Genomic DNA, 26,090 nt, shown 5'->3' with positions numbered 1-26,090 from the left:
ATGAAGTTTCCCCGAAAGTTATTTCCCCGAAAAACGATTCCCCGAACGAACCGTTTCCCCGAATTTACCGTTTCCCCGAAATATTTATAATACTACTTTTAGTACTGGTTTCTAATCATTTTCTTGATTAATTCCATTGTCTGAACTAGTCATTGAAACGAAGTAGCGGAAAGTTAGCCTGAGTACAAAGTGTGCCGATGTGTAGTCTTTAGAAAGATATCAAGATTATGGAAACATTCACATCTAATTGATATTGTGCATTCCCTCTTACCATGAATTCTTCGAGTTATAATGTTCTTCATGATGCTTCAATGAGGTTTGCTTTTTTTTTTTGAATATTGGTCGTTCTTTTCTGTTGTACTGATTGAAAATGACATGGCACTCGACTAAGACCACGCTCATCATAATTTTCCCTTCTTTTATTCATAGGCTGTTCTTTCTATTTATTTTTGAATTTTCAATCGATGAAAACGTCCTTTAAACGCATAATACTTTTAAAACGAGTCATCGTGATTATGGTAGTAATCGGCTAAAGTTCATTGTCATTGTAAAACACATGATCCAGATGACTTCAACTTTAAGTCTTAAAGTATTCTTGCTAGCGAAGGAAGTCTATGAGCACAATTTTAATGTGTATTAACAGGCCTTAAAACAAAAGTCAATGTAATTCAATTTGTTTGACAAACAGATTTGAAGCTAAGCACGCTTCAGTTTTTTTGTAAATCAATGGATTAACCATGACCGAAGTAGAATTTAGAATTGACATTTCTACAGAACATACTAGTAGTTAGACCGCCGGCAATATTTTGAAAGAACAGTATATGATGAAAGAAGGGAGAATCTTTGATGAAGATTTCTACTATAACGCCTATAGATACCTACTAGAACAGTCGGTCACAAAAAAAATAAATATAGCAGCAGTCAAATAACTGATGATTGATTGAGCAGTTCTACTTGAAAGAACAGCCTATGTTTGAAAGAAGGAAAATTTTATTAAATGAAAGGTTATTAATTCAGCCAAAAAGACGCTGCTGGATCTTTAGGCAGAAGTATGTCAGGCCGAAGTACGTTAGGCTGCAATCATTAGGCCGAAAGTATCATTATGCCAGACGAGCATCATTACAACTGAGTTGAAAGCCAAGAAAATACTCAGTTTGATCATATATAACCCAATACTCAAAAGAACAGCCGACTTCTCAAAGAAGGGTAATCTGTCATAGGACAGTCAGTGGTTTGATAAATTACTACCGGCAATAAGCTATGCAATATTACAACTAAAAACCACTACGTGTTATAAAAAGAGGCGAAATTTTCAGATGGAATGTTGGCAGGGTGATCACATCCCAAGTAACATTGTTTAGTCAAATACACTAGAAGAGGTTCTTAGAACCAAAATAAAGCCAAAATAATAGATAGAAAGATTTATGGCGGTTTTCAAAACCTCTACAAGACTAATTGCCTATCAACATGTTACTTGGGTTGATCATCAGTACTTCAGTAACAGTATAACATCAATATCAAGAAATCATCTATGTCCCAGTCAACCAGTCATCGTATAAGATGTTGTATAAAATGTTAAAGTGGAGGCGATATGCGTACATTTTAGATGCGCCTAAATGGAGGCATGCACGCATATGGCCTCCACTTTATCATCTTATGCAACATCTTATACGATGACTGGTTGTCTGGGGTGAGAAAAGGGAAAAGAATAAAGAAATATTGTAAAATCATGGAAGTATATCCCAGTATCCATAGAATTCCCTAGATTCGAGAAATGTAAAACACTCAAGGGACTCAGACATCTTCTAGGCCTTCGAAAACAAATTTCAACATTGTTGAATGAAGAAAATTAAGAAGACGGCCTACTGACCCATTCTACCCTATGAACTTTAGCTTTGCAACCCATTCGGCTTAACGTACTTCGGTCTGACGTACTTTGGCTAAGCGTACTTCGTCCTAAAGACCGGATGCCCCTAGTTGTGCATTGGGTTAATGTTAAATGGCATATGTAATAATCTTTTCGGGGAAACGGTACATTCGGGGAAATATTTTTCGGGGAAATGGTACATTCGGGGAAAAAACTTTCGGGGAAACTTCATTCGGGGAACTGGTTTTCGGGGAAATGTCGTACAATCGATGGAAACCAAAACTAAAGGTATAAGGTTTTATGACGGTTCTCAAAATCTCTACAAGACTAATTGGTCATCAACATGTTACTTGGGATATGAGTGTTGTGCAATTCAAGGATCTCAATGCCTAACGACACTCACTCTGACTCTCACTTTAAATGATAATCAAAACACAATGGTACCACACCAAATCAAATCAAGCTAATCATAGATGTAATCAGTATCAATAACATCCAAAAACAGCGATCTTGTCTTATTTTTATAAACCTCTGACCACTTGTTTTTTTTTGTTCTACGATTCACAATTATATTCATACTGCAGTGCCGTGCAGAAATACTTAACCAGTTGACCCTCATCAGGCCAAACTGGTTGACTGTCATCTAGCAGGGAGTGTTATAATTTCTGCGTTTGAGCTACGGTAACATACGTTGAGAAGGGCCCATATAGCCGAGGCGGTAAACGCACGAGTATTCAGCATGACCATGCTGAGGGTGACGGGTTCGATTCCCAGTCGGTCCAGGATCTTTTCGTAAAGGAAATTTCCTTGACTTCCTTGAGCATAGAGTATCTTCGTGCCTGCCACACGATATACACATGCAAAATGGTCATTGGCAGAGGAAGCTCTCAGTTAATAACTGTGGAAGTGCTCATAGAACACCAAGCTGAGAAGCAGGCTTTGTTCCAGGAGGACGTTACGCCAAGAAGAGGAGAGAGGAACATACATTGAGCTGCTCAAGAGATTTGCAAAGCAAGCACATGGTAAAAGTTCCCATCATATCCTTGCGTTCGTCGCGAATGTGTTTGTTGGCAACACAGAGATGGTCGGCTGCAGCGTTGCATGAAACAAGAACGGAAATGTTAATGACGCGGATTGACGATTTCTCCATGACTTTTTCCTGAGATGTCTCCAAAAATGCCTTCATTGATTCAGGAGTTTTTGAGGTAATCTCCAATACTTCGTCAGAAGATCTTTTGGGATTCGCCGAAAAGTTCTTTCTGAAATTCCTGCTAAGTTTCTTCCAAGCATGCCTCTTAGTAACATGCCCCAGGTAATTTCGTAGGACTTTTTTCCCCTGTCCCGTTGTTGGGGCAATTAAGCCATTGGGTCTAATTACCTGATATTTTATAGTAAGATTTATGACTTAAGGGAGGCTTTCCACGGACCAGCACGAATCCTTTTTATCGATGTTTTTTAATCTACTCGATATTTTTGTATACTATTCCTTTTTATGTGAGAAACCATTTTTTCATATCAAAAGTTCATATTTTGTCTCGACTTTCAAATAGGGCCAAAGAAAAAATGGAACACATGCAAATAAAAAATTATAACACGGAAACGGCTTGTTCGATCGGAAAGGTGTCTTCAGCAAAGTTGTAGGATAATATATGGTGGCTCTCAGAAAAAGACATATTGAAAAATTTATTTAGTTTTTCTTCTGAAAAAACTGAATTTTGTTACTAAAAATTTAATATCTCAAAAAGCTATATTTTTACCTTCGTGATATTTTGTGAAAATAAAGTTCATTCTGTTAGCTATCATCTGTAAAATTTTTATAGTGGTGAAAAAATGTACAAAAAATTTATGGCACTTTGAACATTTTTGGTTGCATGTTTTTTTTTTAAAGTGCATGACGAATTTCAATTTCCCGCAAACTAGATTTTGGGGTTGGCAACACCCTCTCAGATTTCAATGGAATTGTGTAGGCATGAAGACTATGTACTTTAAAGCAACGTTGCATACTTTGTTGTTTTTTTTTTTAATTTATCTACACTAATATTTGAAAAGGGCTTAAGTTTTTGACCATTTTGTTATACCAATGTAACTTAAAAATAACATGACCTACAAAAAAGTGTGGTATGTGTGACTTTAAGGAATTTGTGTGAACTTTCAAGCAAGAAATTGAAATATTGAAAAAACAATCACGCTAAAAAAAGTTAAAAAATAAATTGATGTCAATTCGGAATACATGCCCATTTGCGAAATTAAATTAATCCTATTTCGGAGAACCAAACCCCACACCAACCATTAAAAATAGAATTCAAAATGGATCAAAGTAATTAAATTGCTATTATCTGAATCCAACCCAACACAAAATGTTTTTTTTAGTCAAACCAATTTTTGGGTATTTTTATAAGTGGATTTTCACATATTAATATTGAACATAGCTTTATATGTTTCAATTATAAATCTGTCCAATACAAAGAATATAATTTAGGATTCTCTTTTGAACCAGAACCAGAAGTCGAATTTCAACTTAAAAGTTTCCTTATTCATAGGAGATCAAAATAAATACTTTGCGTTAGATAGACTTGTGAATCAAACATATGGAGCAATGTTTAATTTAATATATGAAAATATCTGTAAAAAAAACCCTGGAAAATAACTTTTGTTTTCTACCGAAGAGAAACACGCAAAATGATGACATGAAGTATTTGTTGTTAGGAACCGTCCATTAAAGACGTAGCATTTTAGGGGAAGTTTATGATATTGCTAGGAGCCTTCTATTAGGTATGGGAGAATATACTTTAAAAGGGGAGGAGCTATCAAAAAAATTCCACTAATGCTACCGTGATTTCGAATGCAGCGATATGGTCAACCTCAAACATTACAGAATCCTTGAAAAAGGTCCAATAAGGACCGAAACGTCGGGTTAAGAAAACATATAGTTGTTTTTGATTGACCAAATTAGACTGAAATGCCAATTAAAGATATCATCCAACGTACAGTCGATCACCTAAAGAAAGACAAACTCAAAGCAATAAAACAAGTACGACCACGATTCTCATCAGTCAACGAGATTGAAACTTTTACTACAAATCATTTTATTACAATAGGTAAATATCATTTAAAATAAAAAATCAATAATTTTGCTTTCGGGATGAAATTGGTCAGTAAATGAAATACCTTTGCATGTGCCAAAAATATGTTTTCCACCTGAATTAACCACCCCAGAATGCGAATTGCTACGCAAAACTTTTACGAGTTTTCTCAATTTTTAATTATTCAAGTTTTAAATTTAATAAAGTTCCTGAAAACGCCTTAAAGTATGCACTTTTTATACTGAAAAAGTGATTACTTCCGGAAAAGTGCAATTTTATGTATAAATTTAGATATTTATAAAAATTTTTGATGATGAAATCTTATTTAGCAAATACTTGGCAGCTAAAAGCATCCATTCGAATATTCATTACATGTGCGATACAGCCACGGTAACAAAAAGTTTGAAAGGGTATTTGAGATTCGCCAAACACGCAATTACGGAAAATATTGAATTAAATACAGAAATATGTGACTAATTGACTGTAAAACATGTAACTCATCATTCAATAATCCTTTAGCCGGATGATAGTCATTTTCTACAAATTGTTTTAAGTTTAAAGCAATATTTTTAACAAATGAAAATGACCCTCACGTCGATCAATTTCACCCCACTGATCAATTTCACCCGAAATCACGGTACCTTAGAAATGCTTTTCTTCAAAAGTGCCCATCTTGCGATGTATGACAAAATCTTCAATAATTACAAAAGTGTCATGTTTTGCAAATTGAAATAATTTTTCTTATTTGCATTTTTCTGAATTTTAAAGTGTATTGACATTGTTCAATGTTATGAAAGTTCACATGATTATCTAAAAGTCACCCATACATAACTTTTTTGTAGGTAATGTCATTTTTAAGTTATATTGAGTAAGAAACGGTCAAATACTTTAGCCCTTTTCAAACACTAGTCTAGATAAATTAAAAAAAAACAACGCATGCAATCTTGCTTTAAAATACATAGTCTTTAAACCTAAGAAATTCCATCGTATTCTGAGACAGTTTTGCCAAACCCCCTAAGGCCCTATTTGAAAGTTAGTCGAGACTTCATAAAAAGTTTTAATATGAAAAAATGGATATTTATATTGATTAGAACAGCTGTGCAAAATTATATGCAAATCAAAAATGCAAAATTAAAAAAAAATGATTTTTTTCGTGCTGCTTCGTGGAAAGCCTTAAGGGGAAACTTCAGAGAATACAAATATGGCTGCCACAATGACCGACTTGGACCCCTACTCACGTTTTCAAGAGCACCAATCTTAAAAATTCGCAAACATATTCACTCGATTTAGAAATGATGCCTCTTTTTGCAAGTGAGCAAAGTCAGGATAAACAAGTGCGGCTTGGTTCGATGCTTAGTTCATTAGATCTGTGCCTCTATACAGTAAAGCCTCCATGAGTCGATATTGAAGGGACCATCGACTCAAGGAAATATCGAGTAGTGGAACAAAAATCCTTTGGGAAGCTTTTTGGGGGGACCATCATAGTAACCCAGAAATTATTTTTCAGTATGGAAAAAATTACCTCCATGAGTCGATATCGAGTCAAGGAACATCGACTCATGGAGGTTCGACTGTAGTTTGTATGCAACATTGCAATGGGTTTTCTTGATGTTTCACCTTAAGCTTTCGTTGAAATTCTTCAAGGATGTTTTTTGCTCCAGAAAGTTCTTGGGGTTGCTTTACGAAATATTATGGCAATACATACCAAAGATTTATTTGCTGAAATTTAACTTTAAAATCTCACAGGAGCTCCTCCGGAAAATAGCTCAAAAATTCTCCCAAAAGTCCATCAGGAGTTTATCTAGAGATTCCTTTGTTATTTTCATCACTAGTTCCACTAGGAATTCCTGTATGAGTTTCTTCTGTGATTGATCGTGAAATTCTTTCTTTTTCTTTATTGTTCTGTGTAATCTCATTGTTTTTCCCTAGAACAACTTTTAGGATTCCCAAGGTGTTCTTTCTGGGATTACTCTTTGAATGTTCCTGGAGCTCTTCTAGGAATTCTCATACAGTTCCACTTGATAAACATTTGGAATTCTGAGAGAAATTTTTGTTTGGATACCATAAGTAACTTCTGGGATTTCTCCTCATAAAGTTCTTTTCTGAAATATTCTAAGGAATATTTCATGAGTTTGTTCTGAAAACCTTCAATATGTTCTTCTGGGAACCCTCCTTGTGTTTCTTCCGGGTAGAGCTGTATCTTGTTACGATGGTTATATAATTTGTTTAATTTGCTGTGATAATTACCTTCCAATCGACAAAGGGGAAGATACATGAACGGGGTAGCTTGTGACAGAAAAACAAATCGATCTTTTACTCCTTTTGGTTTCCATTTTGAATGCATATAAACTGTGAAAAATTTTAGCTCGATTGGATTTCCCTGTAAGAATTCCTCAGGAGTTCCCTCTAAGGATTCCGTCAGGAATTTCGTATGGGCGTTCTGTCGAAAATTTCCTCTTGGGGTTCCAGCGGATATTTCCGCCTGGGATTTTGCCGCGAATTCCATCTGGGAATTCCGCTAAGAAATCTCGCTGAAGATTCCGTCTGAAATTCCGTATGGTGATGCCGCCAGGAATACCCTCCAGCTGAACTCTGGAGATTCCACTAGGAGTTCCTTCTTATGATTCCACCGGGAAATCCGTCAGGGCGTTCCGCTGGAAATTCCGTCAGGGGATTTCGTCAAAAACCCCCTGGAGATTCCGCCAAATTCAACCAAGAACTCCCTCTTGAGATTCCGTCGGAAATTTCCTTTTGGGATTCCGTGTAGTAATTCCACAGGAAATTTCCTTTGGATACCCTGCCTGAAATTCCCTATTGCAGGGAGTTTCTTTTGAACATTTTCCATGGAGTTAATTCTAGGAAATCCCTAGATTTGAAGATTCTTCCAGAAATTAATTATGGGGACTCCGGGCGGGGGTTGTCGTTGAAGGTTTCGCCAAGAATTCTCTTTGGGGATTCCTCGAGAAGATTTTTTTTTATGGATTCATTCAGAAGTTCCTTTTGAGGATTCCCCAAAAGCTCAATAAGTTCCCCCTGCGGATTATTTCGAAGGTTCGTTTTGAGGATCTCTACAGGACTTCCAGAAGATCTGCTTGGGATCTCTACAGGAATTTCCTGCTGATGATTCTTCCTAGAGTAGCTTCTGGGAAATCTTCCAGGATTTCCTCGAAAATTTCCTTCGGGAGATTTCTCCAGTAGTTTACCCTAGGGTGTCCTTCTAAAATTATTCATAAGACTTCCTCTAGAAGTTTCTCTTTCTATTTCCTCCAGGAGTTCCTTTTGAGGATTACCTCAGGAGAACATGCCTTTTCTTCAAGGAATTTCCTTTGAAGATTAGTCCTGGAGTTTCGTTGGGACATTGCTCCAGGAGTTCCATTTGGGAATTCCTCTAGGAATTCCCCTAAGAGATTCCTAGATTTCTTTCTTGGGGTTTCTCCAAGAGTTCCCTTTGGAGGAATCCTTAGAATGAACTCTAAAGCGATCTCTGAAAAGAGATTCTGGAGGCATCCATCCCCAAATGAGAATATAGGAGAAATCTGCAGAGGAGCCATCTGAAGTAATCCCCAATAAGAACTCCTGGAGATATCTTCAGAAGCAACTCATGGAGAAATCACAAGAAGGAACTTCTAGTGTATTTCTCAGAAGTTACTCCTAGAGGGACCCCCAGAAAGAAGTCCTGAAAAGATCCTCAAATGGATTTCCTGGGGAATCTTGGAGGATTGCTTGAGAAATTCCTAAAAGAAATTCGTTGTGGAATTTGTACAGGAAATTCCTAGTGAAATCTGAAAATTCCTAGCGAAATTTCCGGATGAAATTTTTGACGTTATCTCCAGAAGGAATTTCCGCTTTCTGGTGAAATCCTTAGAGGGAATTTTTTGCGAAATATTCATAGGAATTACTGTTAGATCCCCGAGAGGAGATTCCTCGAGAAACCTCCAGAAGAACCACCTGGAGAAATTCACAGAGACAAGTACTGCAGAATGAACTCTTGGAGGAATCTCCAGAACTCCAGATGGAACTTCAACAGACACTTCCATTGAATTCTCCTATAGGACTTCGTGGAGGCATTCCCAGAGGGAACTATCGAGAAAAAAACCAGAGAGTACTCCTGCGGGATTTCACAGGAGGAACTTCAGAATGACCCTCCTGGGAAATCGCTAGAAAGAATTCCCAGAGGTGTCCCTAGGAAAAACATCTATAAGAACTCCACATTTAAGTACTAAAAAAACCTAAATAATTTCCAAATGGAACTCCAAAAAGTATTCCTGAAGCAATCCACAGTAAGAATTCCTAATGAAACTCTGAGCAGGAACTCATGGAAAGGGCTCCAGACAGAACTCCTGTTGAATTCCTCAGAGGAACTTTTTAAAGCAATTTCCCCAAGAGTTCATAATTTATGTCTTAGAAATCCTCCGGATATTTCTTCCGAGGAATCCTCCAGCAGTTCTATTCAACTTTTGCCATCACCAATACCATTCAAAAGATGTTTAAACAATGTCTTCAGAGATTACTACAACTTTCAATTCTAGGAAATCCTCCAGCATTCCTGACCGGGTATCCAGCAATCCTTCTACTGACACTGATTCCTCTCGGAAAATCCACCTGCAATGTATGTCTATGAATTTTTCAGCAATTTCTTCTGAGCAGAGAATTTTAGAGCGCTCTCCCACGCTGTCATGTGATCCAGTGCCCAACATACTTGCTCGCAATCGAATCTCAGTGGTGAATCCACATAAATAAAAGAGACGGGATCTTGGTGGGGATATGAAAATATTTGCTTCTAAGTGATCCTTATCCTTTTTGTAATATAAATTTATGTTAAATGTCCTGACGGGCTTGGTGCTCTAGTGGCTACAGCTTCTGAGTCATATGCAGAAGGTCCTGGGTTCAATCCCTGGCCCGTCCCTCTTGCCTTCTACGTTGTATCTTACTATCCACTTCATGTATACTCTCCTCTCTACATACACAACTCATGTAGGTATATTCATATGTTCATAGCCATCGCTAGTACCAGAAACGGTTGAAAATCCGTTTCCCTTCCTTCCAACTTCCACAGCACAGTGTCAGTCAATCTATCAGATAACACCTACGAGTTATGCAATCAAGCGAACTGTGCCGCTTGCGCACTAATCTATCACCACAGACAAACAGACGTAACACTCTTCAAAACGGCTTGGCACATGCATTTAACGATCAATTCAAATTTCATTTGATTTACGCGATCCTTCCACCAGAAGCGTTAGTGTTCGATTGCTTTGACGTTTGTCAGTGTACACGTTGCTGAATGATACAAACGAAAATTACAGGCGATTTGTGTAGTAGTGTGCGTGTTAGCAAACTTCAAATCGAAATCCATCATGGCCGACAGTAACGCGTGCGGTTCTACCAACAGGTGGCAGTGCGCTCATGAAAAAGACACCGGGCAAAAGTTTTCGGTGAATTTCCTCTAATAGTTACGTCTGTTTGTCTGTGCTCTCACCTATCTATGCCTGGCCTCCACGCACCAATTTGTGAACCAATGTGCCAACCATTTCCTACCAACACTCCGACATTCGCATGAGTTTGTGCAGACGCGGGTATATTCTCTCTGATGTGGATACAAACGATTGCCCTTCTCGACATTGACCTGCAATCTGACATGGCAGGCGCCATTGTCGCCTAAAAATAGAAGATCACCAACGCTCACACACTGAAGATGCCTGCTAGTCCCTGGCAGATAATCTCATTGGTTACTTGTGTGAGTGTCTGATCTGACGATACTGGAGTAGCATCTACGGACGGTCAATCAGATTTATGTTACATGCCAAACTATTCCGGCTGAATTCCGGTGTCAATGGGCACTCCATACTCCATCTTCGATTGATTCCTGGTCCCCAATAATTTTAAATTTTGTTATTGCTTACAATTGAAATGAAACAATCAAATTTAAAACTACCATGTTCGAATGAATCATGTGCAAAAAACGGACAGTGCTCCTCATCGTAATCATTCATCGAACATTTGGTGAGATTACGAATACCTGTCCGGGCCCCTGTCAGTTGTCCAAATTTGTGCTTCCTATCTTTCGCACTCGTTCGTAGCCCATCAGCAAAGCATGATCCACTTTACGATGGGTTGATGAGCAGCCTCGTTGTTGCAGATGAACAACTTATCGTTGTGACACCATAAATGCAACTCATCAAACAAATTATAGGGAAACGTCCATAGATTACATCACGCAAAATATGTTTTTTTAAACGACGCGTGCTAAGGACGATCTTCAACGGTGTGCTGGAGAATGGTATGTGGCGGAGAAGGATGAACCACGAGCACCGACGAACCGACGTGGCAGTGGTGATTCAAAAGTGTCCCCCCCCCCCAAATTTACCGGTCGACCACCGCTTCTGTCAAATCAGCGCTGTGTAGTGTCGGTAGCGGTTAGTTCAACTGGCTAAGAATAGCACTACGGACCGCCTGTTCCAGTGGTAGGAATCCACTAATCAGGTGACCCCTAATTCATGGTGTTATGCGGCTTTATGCTTACCGTGCCTAGGAATGAATGGCTAGGGGGGTCTAATAAAAACCTAACCGCAAACGGAGCCTGTGGAGTACCAGGGCACCCTCCACAGTATTTGCCCTTACTGTGCTAACCGGAGCAATAGCGCGGTGGACCTTGTGTTTCTCCGAGACAATCAGCTGCCCTTCTTCAATCTCATACTTGAGGCTGAATAAGGGCGGGATTATGAAGATGTTATTAATTAGTTTAGATTTTCACCTATATGGTTTCGCATTATGCGTTTTACACAGTGTATTCTGTGCATCCTCGCCTTTGGCGCACTCAATTCGATACCGATCTGGCTTTATTGTTGCTGTTCTTTTTTGTGCTGTGATTGTTAAGAGTTTAATCTTGCCTAGTTTGGGTAGTGGCTACGGTTAGGATAGCTCAGATCAATCTTCAGCACAAAAGAACAGCAACGATCAATCTTTGTAGACTTATGCAAAATGGTACAGCCCAAGTGGCGTTAGTCCAAGAACCTTACTTTCGTAAGGGGAATTTCTATTTAGGAAACCTTGTGAATCCGGTGTTTGCTACTTTCAGTAAAAATGAAATGGCAAACTCACGTGTCATGCCTCGAGCATGTGTGCTTGTCAACAACGCAATCGTTGCTACACTCATCTCTGAACTAACTACCAGAGATGTATGTGCTATCATAATAGATGTATCTGTTGGAAACCTCAACAGGAAATACGTTTATTGTTCGGTTTATTTACCGCATGATGAACCATCCCCTACGGATGCTTTCAAGCAAGTCATTGCATACTGCACTTCAAAAGGCCTTCCGCTAATTGTTGGTAGTGATGCTAATGCTCACCATATAATCTGGGGCAGCTCAGACATCAATTTGAGAGGCTCCAGTTTGATGGAATACTTGAGTAGTACAGATCTTGGATTACTTAACATAGGCAACCGCCCAACCTTCATGGTATCTGGTAGAGAGGAAGTGTTAGACATAACGCTTTGCTCTAGCAGAATTAGTCATGAGCTGACCAATTGGCATGTGTCAGATGAAGAATCTTTATCTGATCATCGTTACATCTTGTTTGAACATGTGAATTTTACTTCGCAAACTTTGCGTTTCAGGAATCCCCGGTCAACCAACTGGGATCTCTTTACCGATTTGGTTGCAGCCAAATTTCATGGATACTCACCATCAATTGACACTCCAAGTGATTTAGATGATGCCGTTGATACTACAACGGCCTTCATCATGGAAGCTTTTGAAGAAGCCTGCCCTCTGCGGTCTGTGAAGACCACAAGAGGAACCCCTTGGTGGAACTCTGATCTGGCGAAGCTCAGGAAACAATGTAGAAAGAGTTGGAACAGACGACGTTCGGCTGGATCGGAGGCTTTCAGGTCGGCTCGCAAGGCCTACCAGAAAGCTCTTCGGTCTGCTGAACGATCCGGCTGGAAAAACCTTTGTACAAATGTTTCCAGTCTGAGTGAAGCCAGTCGATTGAACAAAATCCTTGCAAAATCTAAGGATTTTCAAGTGAACGAACTTCGTTTGCCAAATGGTGATTTCACTTCCTCTGATGAGGAAGTTTTAGAATGTTTATTCAGTACACACTTCCCCGGATGTGTGGATATTACATCTTCGGATGAACCTGATGTCTTTTCTTGTAGTTATGATTCTTTAGCTTCGGCTCGGAGTATCATAACTTTAGAATCGATTGAATGGGCACTTAATAGCTTTGCTCCTTTCAAATCTCCTGGGGCAGATGGGATTTATCCTATTTTGCTTCAGAAGGGATTTGATCATTTCAAACATGTTTTGAAACAACTACTTGTTTGCAGTTTTGCTACAGGGTATATTCCCAAATCCTGGCGGGATATTACTGTGAAGTTTATTCCGAAAGTGGGTCGCGCGTCGTATGAAGAAGCAAAGAGCTTCAGACCTATCAGTTTGACCTCTTTTCTTCTGAAATGCTTAGAACGCATTGTGGATCATCACATCCGTGATGTTTATCTGGCCAATGTGCCTCTTCATGTGAACCAACATGCTTACCAATCTGGAAAGTCCACTGTGACTCTTTTACACAAAGTTGTTTACGATATCGAGAAGGCATTCGCTCAAAAGCAATCCTGCTTGGGTGTTTTCTTAGATATCGAGGGTGCCTTTGACAACGTGCCTTTCGATGCCATATTGGAAGCCGCACGGGGTCATGGTATATCTCCAATGATTTCCAATTGGATTCACCAAATGCTCAAAAACCGACATCTCTTCTCGACATTGCGTCAAGCGGCGATTAGGAAATTGAGTGTTTGTGGATGCCCCCAAGGGGTAGTCTTATCACCACTTTTATGGAATCTCGTAGCAGATACGCTATTGAGGCAACTCAATAATAGCGGTTTTCCTACTTATGGTTTTGCCGACGACTACCTAACATTGTTAGTCGGTATGTGCATCAGCACCCTTTTCGACCTGATGCAAAACGCTCTTCAGGTAGTTGAGGGTTGGTGTCGCCAATATGGCCTTTCGGTAAATCCGAGTAAAACATCTATTGTTCTTTTCACGGAAAAGCGAAACCGTAATGGTGTTCGAACTTTACGTCTCTTTGATTCTGAAATCAATGTGACTGAACAGGTAAAGTACGTTGGAGTCATTCTTGATTCCAAGCTTTCCTGGACACCTCATGTTGAGTTCAGAATCAAGAAAGCTTGTATGGCCTTCGGGCAATGCCGGCGAACCTTTGGTACAACTTGGGGTCTAAAACCCAAGTATATCAAATGGATCTACACAACTGTTGTTCGGCCAATATTGGCCTATGGATGTCTTGTGTGGTGGCAAAAGGGCGAAGTGAGAACGGTCCAATCAAAGTTAGGCCATCTCCAAAGGATGTGCTTAATGGCGATGTCTGGAGCGTTCTCTTCAACTCCCACGGCAGCGCTCGAAGTTCTCTTTGACGTTGTCCCACTACACATTCATCTCAAACAAGAAGCACTTTCTTGCACTTATCGTCTATGGGTACTCGGTTTACTAGAGGAAACTCCTGTGAACCGCAGTTCAACACACACCTCGTTGTTTCCACTTTTGGTGAATTGGGACAAAGTTGTCCTTGCTCCAAGTGATCTTACAATTGCTTGTAATTTTCCATATAGGACATTTTCCACGAAATTCCCTTCCCGGGAAGAGTGGACATCTGTTTATCTGGAGAGAAGTATTTCAGACGGCATCGTATGTTACACTGATGGCTCCCTTCTAGAAGGTCGAGCAGGTGCTGGTGTTTATTCTCGTGAGCTAAGGCTGTATCAGTCTTATTCACTTGGCAGACACTGCACCGTTTTTCAGGCCGAAATCTTTGCTCTTATGTGCGGAGTGCAATCAGCACTTCAGCAGCACGCAATGGGCAAAGTAATATACTTCTGTTCAGATAGCCAGGCTGCTATTAAAGCACTTGCTTCGGCCAACTCCAGGTCGAAGATAGTTATCGCTTGTCGAACTCAAATCGAGGAGCTGAATTCAGCAAACGCTGTTCACCTTGTATGGGTACCTGGCCATTCTTCCATCGCTGGAAATGAATTGGCTGATGAGTTAGCTCGCACTGGAGCATCACATGACTTCATTGGCCCTGAGCCAGCTATTCCGGTATCCAAGTGTTGGGTGAAGCTTCAGATTGACACCTGGGCTGCCACTCAGCACAAACAATACTGGAATAGTTTGGAGTCATGTCGTCAAACAAAATTGTATTGTACTGAGCCATCTCTAGGGGTGGCAAAGTATCTAACAAATCTGTCAAAGCAGAATTGCAGCATGCTGGTCAAAGCATTGACTGGCCACTGCCGACTCAGTTATCACATGGCGAATATTCAGCAAGCTGATTCATTTGCATGTGATAGCTGTGAATCCGATTATGGAACTTCGTATCATTTAATATGTAACTGTCCAGCTTTTGCGCAATTGCGTTTCCGAGTACTCGGGAAACACTTATTTAGTGAAACTGACTTCAGAAACCTGAATCTTCAGGACGTTCTGTTGTTCTTGACCCGCTGTGGTAAAGAGCTATAGGCTCTCTTTACGCTTTATGCATTATCACAGTGCCCTTCTCAGGGCGCTGTTCGCACCCATTGTGGCACGCTTATGCGTTATTACAGTGTCCTTTTCAGGACGCTATGTGAACCCATTGTGGTACGCTTTTGCGAGTATGACGATCCTATTCCCTTACCTGTCCTTTCCCATCTCCTATCCTTTTTCCTTCCCTTCTCCGTCAGGTAAATGATGAATAGGCTCGTGTTCATGGCGATGGCACAAATTTCCCAAATGGAGGAGAACGTGCCTCTAGAGCCGACCTACTGATACCTGATACCTAGATTACATCACGCAAAATATGTTTTTTTAAACGACGCGTGCTAAGGACGATCTTCAACGGTGTGCTGGAGAATGGTATGTGGCGGAGAAGGATGAACCACGAGCACCGACGAACCGACGTGGCAGTGGTGATTCAAAAGTGTCCTCCCCCCCCCCAAATTTACCGGTCGACCACCGCTTCTGTCAAATCAGCGCAGACACGAACCGTTTCCTATATGAACACACGGGGGTTCGGTGTCGAGCTATAAAATCATCGCGAGCCGTTATAGAGGTGGCGATAGTGTTCTTCTATTTTTCATCATGGCGTCGCGGACAACAAATTTGAATTTATTTGTTCTTGCTGTCACGTTGGTCGGTTCGTCGGTGCCACGAGCTAGCTGCACTTTACGGCGAACCCAGCATCCAGAAGGTGGCCAAAGCCGGAAGGTTAGGTGGACAGGGCATGTTGCAAGAATGCCGGACAACAATCCTGCACTGCAATGTTGGTGTTGATGACTGGTCCGATTGATACAAGAAGGAGTGGAGCGTAGATAGCACGATGAGCGGACTAGGTGGAGCGTGACTTGGCGAGAATAACGTGTGACCGAGGGTGGAGAACCGCAGCCACGTACCGTGTATTATGGAGAAATATTGTTGATTAAGTTTTATTTTGAGTTTAATGTAATACTAAATAAACGGAATGGATGTGTGGGACCCAAATGGAATTCGCAAGATGAGAATTTTTCAATTTTGCATATTTGTTTTCCATATATTCGTGTCCAGTGACAGTTACGTATTTCGACACCAAATGTAAGGTCGTCGTCAGTGTCTCGTACTTGACTCGAGGCTTTTACTTACAAATATTCCACTAGGCGTGTAATCTTCATGATAGTTTTTGATTTTTTAAGCTTATTCTGTCGATTGAATGGTTTTCATCACATGATAGACTTACTCAACATTAGCGGATATGTAACATTTCATTAAAACCCTCACACTTAGAATAAATTACAGTATTCGGTGAAAAAAATCACCGAAACTGGTCTGTAAACAAGCAAACTACAGTATTACGGCGAAATCGATGAAATTGCAGGAGAAAATCGGTGAAATCTAAGAAATCACCGAAGAACCGGTGAAATCAGACAAATTTACAGGAGACCTGTGAATATTTTACCGAACAGATCGGTGATGGGACTATTTTGCCGTACTACTGTAAAATGCGTTTGACAGCCACGCCGGCAGCTTCGAGTATCAGTTCTATTAGAATTTGCGCATCATCTCCAAGCAAGACTCTCTTGTACAGTGGCAGCAAGTGTGGTTCCTGATCAGAAGGTCATGTATTCAATCCTATCATCGACGTTTTTTATGAAAATATAGTTTTTTTGTGCTCGCATAAAATCGCCGTAAATTTGTAAAATTTACCGTACGTTCAGTGATATTGAGAATTCATTTGTAAACAAACATACCGAACGTTCTGCGATTTTTACGGTAAATTTGTAAAAAGTACCGAACGTTCCGGTAATTTTGACAGATGCATTTTCCTGAGATTCGCAGTACGTTCGGTGGTTTGAAAAATCACCGAACTTTTTACCGTACGTTCAGCTGTTGAGATTACGGTAAAATTTTACCGTAATCCGTCATTTTTTCTAAGTGTGGCTGTTTTACTTACCCTAACGTTGTCATCGTGACAATTGTATACCAAAACGCCGCCGGGATGGAGGTGAAATTCGTACCGTCCACGTTCTTCTCGGCGTAGAACATCACCGTGGCGAAGATGATGATGGCCATCGCCAGCGAAAACACCAGGAAGCCCAGCTCGGAAGCGCACGATTTCAGCGTGTAGCCGAGAATCCGCAGACCTTGCGAGTGGCGGGAAAACTTGAAGATTCGGAACACACGGAACACTCGTAACGTTACAAACGCACCGGACACATCGTCGTTGTCGGTGATACCCAGACCGATATAGTAGGGCAGGATGGCGACCACATCGATTATACTCATAACACTCCGCACAAATTTACACCGACACGGTGCGGCAAATAACCGAAGCAGATATTCCGCTGTGAAGATCATCACGCAGGCCGTATCCAGACAGAAGAATACGATCTTGTACCGTTCGCCGCAGGATAACGTTCCGGCTCGGCCCGGCCGTAACCCACAGGGAACCGTCTCGACGACGTTGGCCATCACAGATACAGCAATGAAGAAGCCCGTTACATAGTAGAACACGAGGGCGGCAGTGGAAGTGTGTGGATTCTCGAATGCTCGCCACATCCGTTGTCTGATGTTGGTAAGCTGTTGCAGATTATTATCACTATTCTCCGACAGTTTGTCGTCCATCAGTCGTTCGGCATTCTCTCGCTTCCGATCCCGGTAGTCTTCGTAGCAGCAGTCTCCAATCACGTCCGGCATGATTCCGAAAAATGCTAATTCCTCATCGTAACTGAGCAAACACTCGTGTCGAGGGTAGTGCAGCTTACCAGTGCGGTAGTAATTTAATATGTGCCTAAATATGTCCGGATCACGGTCGAAAAAATACTCTTTGCTATCTTCGTCGTAGAAGAAGTCTCTCTCGTTCGAGCCTAATAGGGTGTCGGGATACTTTTCAACGGTCGTTCGCCACGTTTCGAATCTTCGTCCGGAAACGTTTATGATTAGCTTCTCGTCTTCTGATCGGAGGCGGTCCTTGAACACCGGCGGTGCTGGGAGTGGATGGGAGGCTATTGGGACCCACCCGATGGCCGCCGCCCGTGCAAATGGCAACCAAGCGGCGACCGAAGCCATACTATTCGGTGGAATTTTTCAATGGTCCCCCAATAAAACACGAGGAACGGCACGATAATGGTATCCACGTCCTCTTCGGTGCGAGAACAAGGTCAACCACGGCGACTATCCGAGTTCCGTTTTTTTTCTCCAGTCCTCTTGGTGACCTTGACACGGCTCGTCGTTGTCTAATAGCAGACTTCCTCTGCTCTTCTTATTGCTTCTGCTGCTTCCTTGCAGATAATAAATCCAATTATGACATTCGTTTTTATACGGTGCCCCACTGAGACCGAAAACCCTCCGAGTGTAGGTTCAAATAAATCACCGTTTTTCTATAATTATTCTGTTCTCGATTTTTGAGCCAAGGAAAAATGCTCTTCTCATAAACGTCCCTAGAGGCTGTATCCGATGTATTATAGGCTTCTACTCGGCAAGCAAAAAATACCTGAATTCGAAGAACAAGGCGAAAACAGCGAAAAAATCTTGCGCCAACACAAGGTTGAAGCTCCTTCTAGTTTTGCTATTCCTTCGTTCTTTGCTTATGATAATGGCTTTCAAGCAATTTCGGGGCTAAGCAGATGGAAAATAATGAAAAGCGCAAATTCCTCGGAAACAACATGCTCAGACTACATCTTCCATCTGTTTTATTTTCCTTTGCCGCTCTGCGATGGTGGGCTCAGATGCAAATTCTCTTGTCGAATCCCTACGGCGTTGGCTTAGTCCAATCCTTCCGGTTTGCTGCGTCGACGTCGGCGAAATTTCAATCCCCTCACTAACTACACAGTCCTTCACGACGACCTTCGACCCAGACGATCCAAACGCTTCACGAACTGATTAACATTGTGATGATATTGAAAATTATTCACCGAGAAGCACTTCCCGCCCAGAAAACTTCAAGCTGATGTTAATGTAGCAGAAAACCATCCACTCCGCTTCGCTTTTCCCGTTTCTTTTTTGTAACCGAACCCGTTTCCTTTCCGAACTAAATGGCACTGCTGTGATGATTAATCACTTTCATCTTGATATCTTCACCATCCAATTTCTCAACTGCCACCCACCACGAGCTCGTTCCGCTTCCCAACCAACAACAGCTTGTCTGCCAACACTTGATCTTCAATTTTTTACCATTTACTTTGCCTCACTTCCCCAAGTTTCACTTTCCCACTTGTTACCGAGAGGCTTTAGCTCGACGAGCCCTCATATTAGTTGCTACAGCTTCCACCACAGGTCGCTTTCCCCGAAGGATACACTTTCGCTCTAAGCTCTCACGCTGCTGCTGCCGAGGCCAACGAAGATTTTTTTTTCCACTGCCCAGTATTTCAGCTACCACCACACTACACTAACGACTAATAATTCCCTCGCTTTCCCTCAGCCCCTTCCGGTTAAGCCGACATAAGCTCTACTACTTCGATGATGCCAAGTTTCAATTCCGAAGAATCCCCAACATGAACGAACGAACACACGCAGCAGTATCGGGGAATGCCCAACCGGCCGGTCGGTGGTTAGTGGGATGTTGTCAACTTGTTCGGTGTGCCGTTTCTGATGGCAGTTGGGGCCATTTCGGTCTTATTTCGTGGTATTTGAGCGCCTAGCAATGGTCTGTGGAGGAGATTCGAGAAAAGAAAGGGACATTAGTATAATTGGGTAAGAGTGTCGCTTAAAGCCGAGAGAAACTCAACAATGTCTGGGGTTTTTTCATCTGCAAATATTTTATATAGGGTATTGCTTCCCTTATTAAGCATGTGGCTCCCATTTTAATCCTATGGAAAACAAGGGATTGAAGCGCCGTTTGGGGCTGTCCATAAACCACGTGGTCATGAGGGGGGAGTTCGGCCTATGAGCATTTTGTATGGACAAATGACCACGCGGGGGGGGGGTTGAGAAGTCCCAAAAAAATGACCACGTGGTTTATGGACAGCCCCTTTGTTTTGTTTCTTATTTTTGTATTTTTTGTTAGAAGTGAGCACCTATGAAAACAAAAAGAACGGAATCAATCGGTGCTGTAATCGCTTGTTTTCGAATAGGATGAATATGGGAACGTGAGATTACTGATGGCACACATACCCTATGTAGGAATAGTTGTATAAGATAGAAATCCGAGCAATACTAGACTAACATTTGAAAACGGCGTTAAACCATTGCGGATTTCTTCCAGGTCTTCATGACCGCATTTCCCATTAATCCATTATCAATGTAATCTCTGACCAGTAACAGGTAGAGCAGACTCCCCTCTATCTGATAACGGGAAAAGTTTGCCTAAATAAATTGAAATACGCCAAGGCGAGACGGACGAAGCTGAGGTGTACAATAATTGTTTCGCCCTTTTCACATGTCGGTCTATAACTTACATAGTTTCATAAGATATGTGTAATGCATGGATATCAAAAAAGAAACGAAAAGGTGTAATTTACAATTGCCATCTGTACAATAGTGTACTGAAGTAGAAGGTTCCTTAGGGTTCAATAGAAGGAAACATGAAGACTGCATTTCGTAAAATACCGTTTTACCCAAAGGATCTAGGTGAAGTTTTGATAGTATCTCCCATTTCACAAAAGTGGCGGTCAAAAATCCTGAAAATTTCCCTATTTTGAAAAATATACAAATTTAAACCCCTCCCATCTCTTAAAAGGGGGAGGATTGAAACTTCAGCTTTGAAAGTTTCTCGTGGAAAGCAATCAGCATAGGGTGTACGACAATTTGAGAAAAGGGGTAATGAACCTTGGTGATGATTTTTGGGACTCCTTCGCACTCCTCTAAATAAAATCAAAGTGTGGAATTCTTCTCTCCACATCCACAGAAGTCACTCCAGAGCTGTCCTTGAATACTCATCCTTGGATCCGCCAAGACAAATACGGACCCCGAAAAAATGTCTAGTAAGCGTCTCCGGGTGAAATCGGAAGAACTAAAACTTTGTATCAACTACAACAACAACAACGGAAGAAACCTAAAGAACTTTTACTAACTTTGGGGCTATCATTAATTCACGGTAAGTCGCTGGGTCGACTTCAGCATCTTAAAACGGATACATATGAAAAGTTCCAGTACAATCGATAGCCAACTAAATCCGCTGGTAGCCGTAATCCTGTGGGTGTGGGCGTTTCCCTCCCAAAGTTGTGCTTTATCCATTATCTCTAAGGACAAGTCAAGCATCACGGTCGGTTTAATAAGCCGCTTACCAAATACTCCACCAACCTCTGATGACCTGGATTGTCCTTGTAGCTGCCGGCTTAGAATAACACCACGGAGCCCTGTTCCTGCGGTACAAGTCCACCAAACAGGGAGGGAGCCCCAGTCCAAAGTGTCAGGAGACCCGTGCTGATGAATGAATTGTTGAAGATGCTCGATCTTCAACGGAGCCCGTAACTTGGGTAGATCACCTTTTTAGGTTGCGTTCATGTGAAAGATCTACCAATCGAACTCTAGTTGTTTCGGATCAGTACGAGAAGCTCGATCTTTTTGCAGCAATCGCAGCTTTAAAGCTGTAAATAATTTATTATTCAGATCATGATCAATTAGGTATAAGTTCTTGATTTTACTTACATATTCGTACATTTCTCGACAACTATCTGATCGAACAACTACCATGCATGTATTTTCTTGGTAAAAGCTATGGTTAATAAATTCAATTTAGTTTAATGAGTTTTATTAAAAATGTAGGTTAAATTACGTTTTCTTTTAGCTTGCACGTTAGAACAATGAACTATATCATGCCGAAAACTAGTTCTAGATCTATAATAAATATTCTGTTAGAATAAGCATAGAACAAATTTTAGAATAATAAAGATCTCACCTAGGCAACTAATTTCATATTTCAAGCCAATTCACAACGGCATTCACCAAATCATTTAGTTTGAGCAACAATTAATCTACTCGATACTTTTTCGCTCCGTCACTATCGAATCATTGAAATTCTGTCTTCTCATTATCCCGTACGTTCCTCTGCTCGACGTCAAACGGACAGTTGATGGGTGATGCGGAATTCACCAAATGCGTTACATGCATGTGCCTGCCCTGTGGTTCCTTTACATTCCCTGTTTTTCGTTCACGTGTATGTCCAGCAAAGCTAACTTCACGGCTGGCCGGATTAGAACTCCTTCCACAGTTTGCACCTTTGCACTTCTAACCTGCCCATTCTTTCCTCGGAACACTTCGATGATACGGCCTCTCAACCATCCATTCCTTTTGTTCTCATCTATTATGAACACCTGATCTCCCTGCTTCAAGGGCTTCATTGGTTGGAACCACTCTGTGCGTCTGCTAATCGTTGACAAGTATTCTCGCACCCATCGTTTCCAAAACTGATCCGACAAATATTGAGTAAGTTTCCAACTGTCCCGTAGAGCCGCGCCCTCAGGTGTGAACGCTGTCTTGGGTTGAACGATCCCCTGGGTGCCGTACAGAAGAAAGTGGTTCGGCGTGAGAGCCTCTTGGTCTGCGTCGTCCAGCGGGATGTAGGTTAACGGTCGAGAATTAACTATAGCTTCAGCATCCAGCATGGCCATCATAGCGGCTTTGACGGAGCGGACCATCCGCTCCCAGCATCCGACCATATGAGGCACAGATGGTGGGTTAAAGTGCCAGGTTGTCTAGCATTTGTGAAGGTGGCTGCACAATCCTGACGTATGGTCTGAACCTGTTCTGCCAGCATATTACTGGCTCCCTTGAAGCAAGTCCCGTTGTCGGAGTAGAACGCTGATGGGAAACCTCTACGATTCACAAACCGACGAATTGCCGTTACGCAAGATTGCGTCAATAGGCTGTGAACGATCTCTAGGTGTATCGCACCTATGGTAAGGCACGTGAATAGTGCCATCCAACGCTTGACCAGGCACCGACCCTGTTTGATCGTTATTGGGCCGAAATAGTCAACACCGTTGTAATTAAATCAGTGATCCTCAGCCTAACTGTCTTTGCGGGCCAAAATTGAATTTTGAAAAGCGACTGCGGGCCGCAAGACATTTAAGAGTTTATTTTTAATAAAATCAAGATTCAATACAAAATTCGTTTGTTTGATTTTTTGAAATTATTGAACATTAGCAAAGAGCCAAACAACCTGTAGTTATCAGGAGGTTTTATTTCACTAGAAAAAGTCCTGAAAATCGTAGGAAATTAAAAACAGGATACTGTCATTAATATTTAGGTTTTGTAGTTCTTAGTATTAATAATTTTGAGCAAATAATTTCAGACTAGCTACTTGTAAGTTATACAAAAAACAAGCAATAGCGATGCTGGCTAGAACAATATGGACCTCTTTAACCCTGGGATACCTGGGGTCCATTGGACCCCAGGTGCATTTCAGAGCTCGTCTTTGATAGAACACACTCAGCGAGGTGACGAAACTGAGGCCATGAAGGTATCCCTTTTAAGGTTAAGAATGTTGTGGATGAACTTGCAGTACAGAAGTCAAAGACACGAACACGGATAAATTTCTTGTAATTCTCCTGGATCCAGTTTTGAGAAAATATCGAATGAATTTTCTTACTGCTGAAAAGTATATTGAACCCTTTTTTTTAATCTTGGTTCCAAAATTTTTTGGGACTTTTCGTGGATTTTATTAAATTTCTGAATGATTTCTAGGGTTCTCGAAAGAAATTCCGAAAAACTGCCTTGAGATACTGTTGGAAATTCTTGGTGATTTTTTTTTAGTTTTTCTTGCGTAATTTCTTACGATACTAAGGAAAATAAACCTGCAGACATAATTTCCTGAGCAATGTGTGCAAGTGTTTGTATCCAATTTGGAATAGATAACTTAAGAGGAATTCCCTAGAATATTGTAAGGGGAAGAAGAGTTTTCAGCGAAATTCCAAAAGTTTGGACAATACTTCCTTTGCATGTTTTGGAATTAAAAAAAAAACAAAACGCACACTATTTTAATTTTATTTTAGTGAAATTAAACAAATTACTAATGACGAGTTCCGCCACAAGTTCGAAATCCATGACAGAGAACCTGTAAATAATTTAGCCTTATTTTCGGAACAAAATTCGAAAAAGTAGTCTGTTACAGTTTGTAAAACTTTCAGAAATCTAACAGCTTTTGAAAAACTCTCCGGGATAATGGCAAAGTTCATTAAATTAAAGTTTTGAATTATGGTGAAATTTCTGGTTTTCATTATGGAATCTTTGAGTGGGCCACTTTCCAATATATTCCAAAATCAGTTCGCGGGCCGCACAAAACCTTGTCGAGGGCCGCATGCAGCCCGCGGGCCGCAGTTTGGGGACCACTGAATTAAATGGACGAATATGCGGAGTAAGGCGAACTGCTGGAAGTGCTGACATCATTGGCGCCTGAGGCGCGGCTTTTTTAATTTGGCAACGCTGGCAACTCCTGACGACCCGCTTGATGACACTAGTTTACAGCATTTTTGAACTCGGTAAGCTGATGATCATTTTTGGTGTAGAATCATGCCCTGAGTTTGAAAACGTGAAGGAAAAAAATTACAGTAGAGCGGAAATTTTTTCGACTTTCCATACAAGGTTGATGATTTGAAATCGATTTTTGCTCTATTTTTAAGCAACGTTGCTCACTTCACACATCTCATTCTTCGTAAGCAATGCTCCGATTGAGCTGATTTTTTTACTGCAACTCGCATACATATAATATGTCAAATAAATGTTGAGAAAGAATTTTTAGATTGTTTTTTTCTTATTGAAAAAAAAATACATTTCTTCATATATTTTTGGAAATTTGACTAAAATTTGAGGAGATCGTCCCTAAAACTCGCCAATATCTTGAATTTCATCAATCTGACGCAAAACCTGCATTCAGATGATAGAATGGTATTGTATTCAGCTTTTGATTTATGGAAAAAGATTTGAAATTGGTTGAGCAAAACGCAAGATATTTGAATTTTAGTAAATTCCATATTTTTAAAAGTTATAAAACTCGATATTGAACTAAAACTCAATAACGGCTATACTTAATTTTTTTTAAATCACTGTTTCGAAATCAGTGCTAAATTGTACTTCAAAAATTTTGGTCATTGACAGAAGTTCACGACTTTCGTTTTATTTTGTAAACTAGTGTGGCTGGACGAAGCTTTGATATTCTGAACCGCTGCCGGATTTCGTTAAACATCGTGTCATTGGACATGTACAGGAAGCGTCGGTGATAGCTATCCACTAATAGGTGAGTTAGCTCGTGATCCTTCGGCAGAATTATTGGGCATTTGGTTGCGAAAGGAGATGCAGGAGCGGTTACGATTCTGCTGTTCATTCTGATTATTCCTGCTTCACCCATAAACGGCGATTCTCGGTACAATTCGCTGCACTTTTCCAAAGTTTTCGGTAATTCACTCGGATTTTGCTGGTTATGCTTCAATACACTATACTTGCCCGGGTAGGCTTGAAACTGCGGCCCGCTACAGCAGATTTTCAGCCTGTAGCAGCTCATCGCTAGTCAACTCTCTCTCAACCTTCCGTCCACGAAACTTCTGTACTGCTCGAAACACGTAGGCTGTTGATCGCACTAAGCGATTCCAGTTTGAAAATCTGCTCACGTTTATCAGCGGTAATGGAGTTTTTGGATGAAAGTGGAAAACGCTACGTAATTCTTCG

The 26,090-nt window shown here is 40.9% G+C and overlaps 1 protein-coding gene and 1 long non-coding RNA gene across 3 annotated transcripts in view; both read right to left on the bottom strand.

Moving 5' to 3' along the window:
- LOC109431739 (potassium voltage-gated channel protein Shal) overlaps positions 1-19,014 on the bottom strand; it is a 187,794-nt gene extending 168,780 nt beyond the window's left edge. For both annotated transcript variants that reach the window (XM_062852632.1, XM_062852631.1), the window contains exon 1: positions 17,443-19,014. In XM_062852632.1, the coding sequence (XP_062708616.1) occupies positions 17,443-18,557 (1,115 nt within the window). In that variant the 5' untranslated portion in view covers positions 18,558-19,014. The remainder of the gene's footprint in view (positions 1-17,442) is intronic.
- Positions 19,015-19,039: 25 nt separating this feature from the next.
- LOC115263151 (uncharacterized) overlaps positions 19,040-26,090 on the bottom strand; it is a 489,784-nt gene continuing 482,733 nt past the window's right edge. The window contains exon 6 of the long non-coding RNA XR_009997875.1: positions 19,040-20,135. This is a non-coding gene — a long non-coding RNA (uncharacterized LOC115263151). The remainder of the gene's footprint in view (positions 20,136-26,090) is intronic.

The sequence above is a fragment of the Aedes albopictus genome, chromosome 2 (assembly GCF_035046485.1).
Source record: "Aedes albopictus strain Foshan chromosome 2, AalbF5, whole genome shotgun sequence".
Lineage (NCBI taxonomy): Eukaryota > Metazoa > Arthropoda > Insecta > Diptera > Culicidae > Aedes > Aedes albopictus.
Note: the sequence above shows the minus strand (reverse complement) of the source record. Positions and strands in the feature narration are given on the sequence as shown.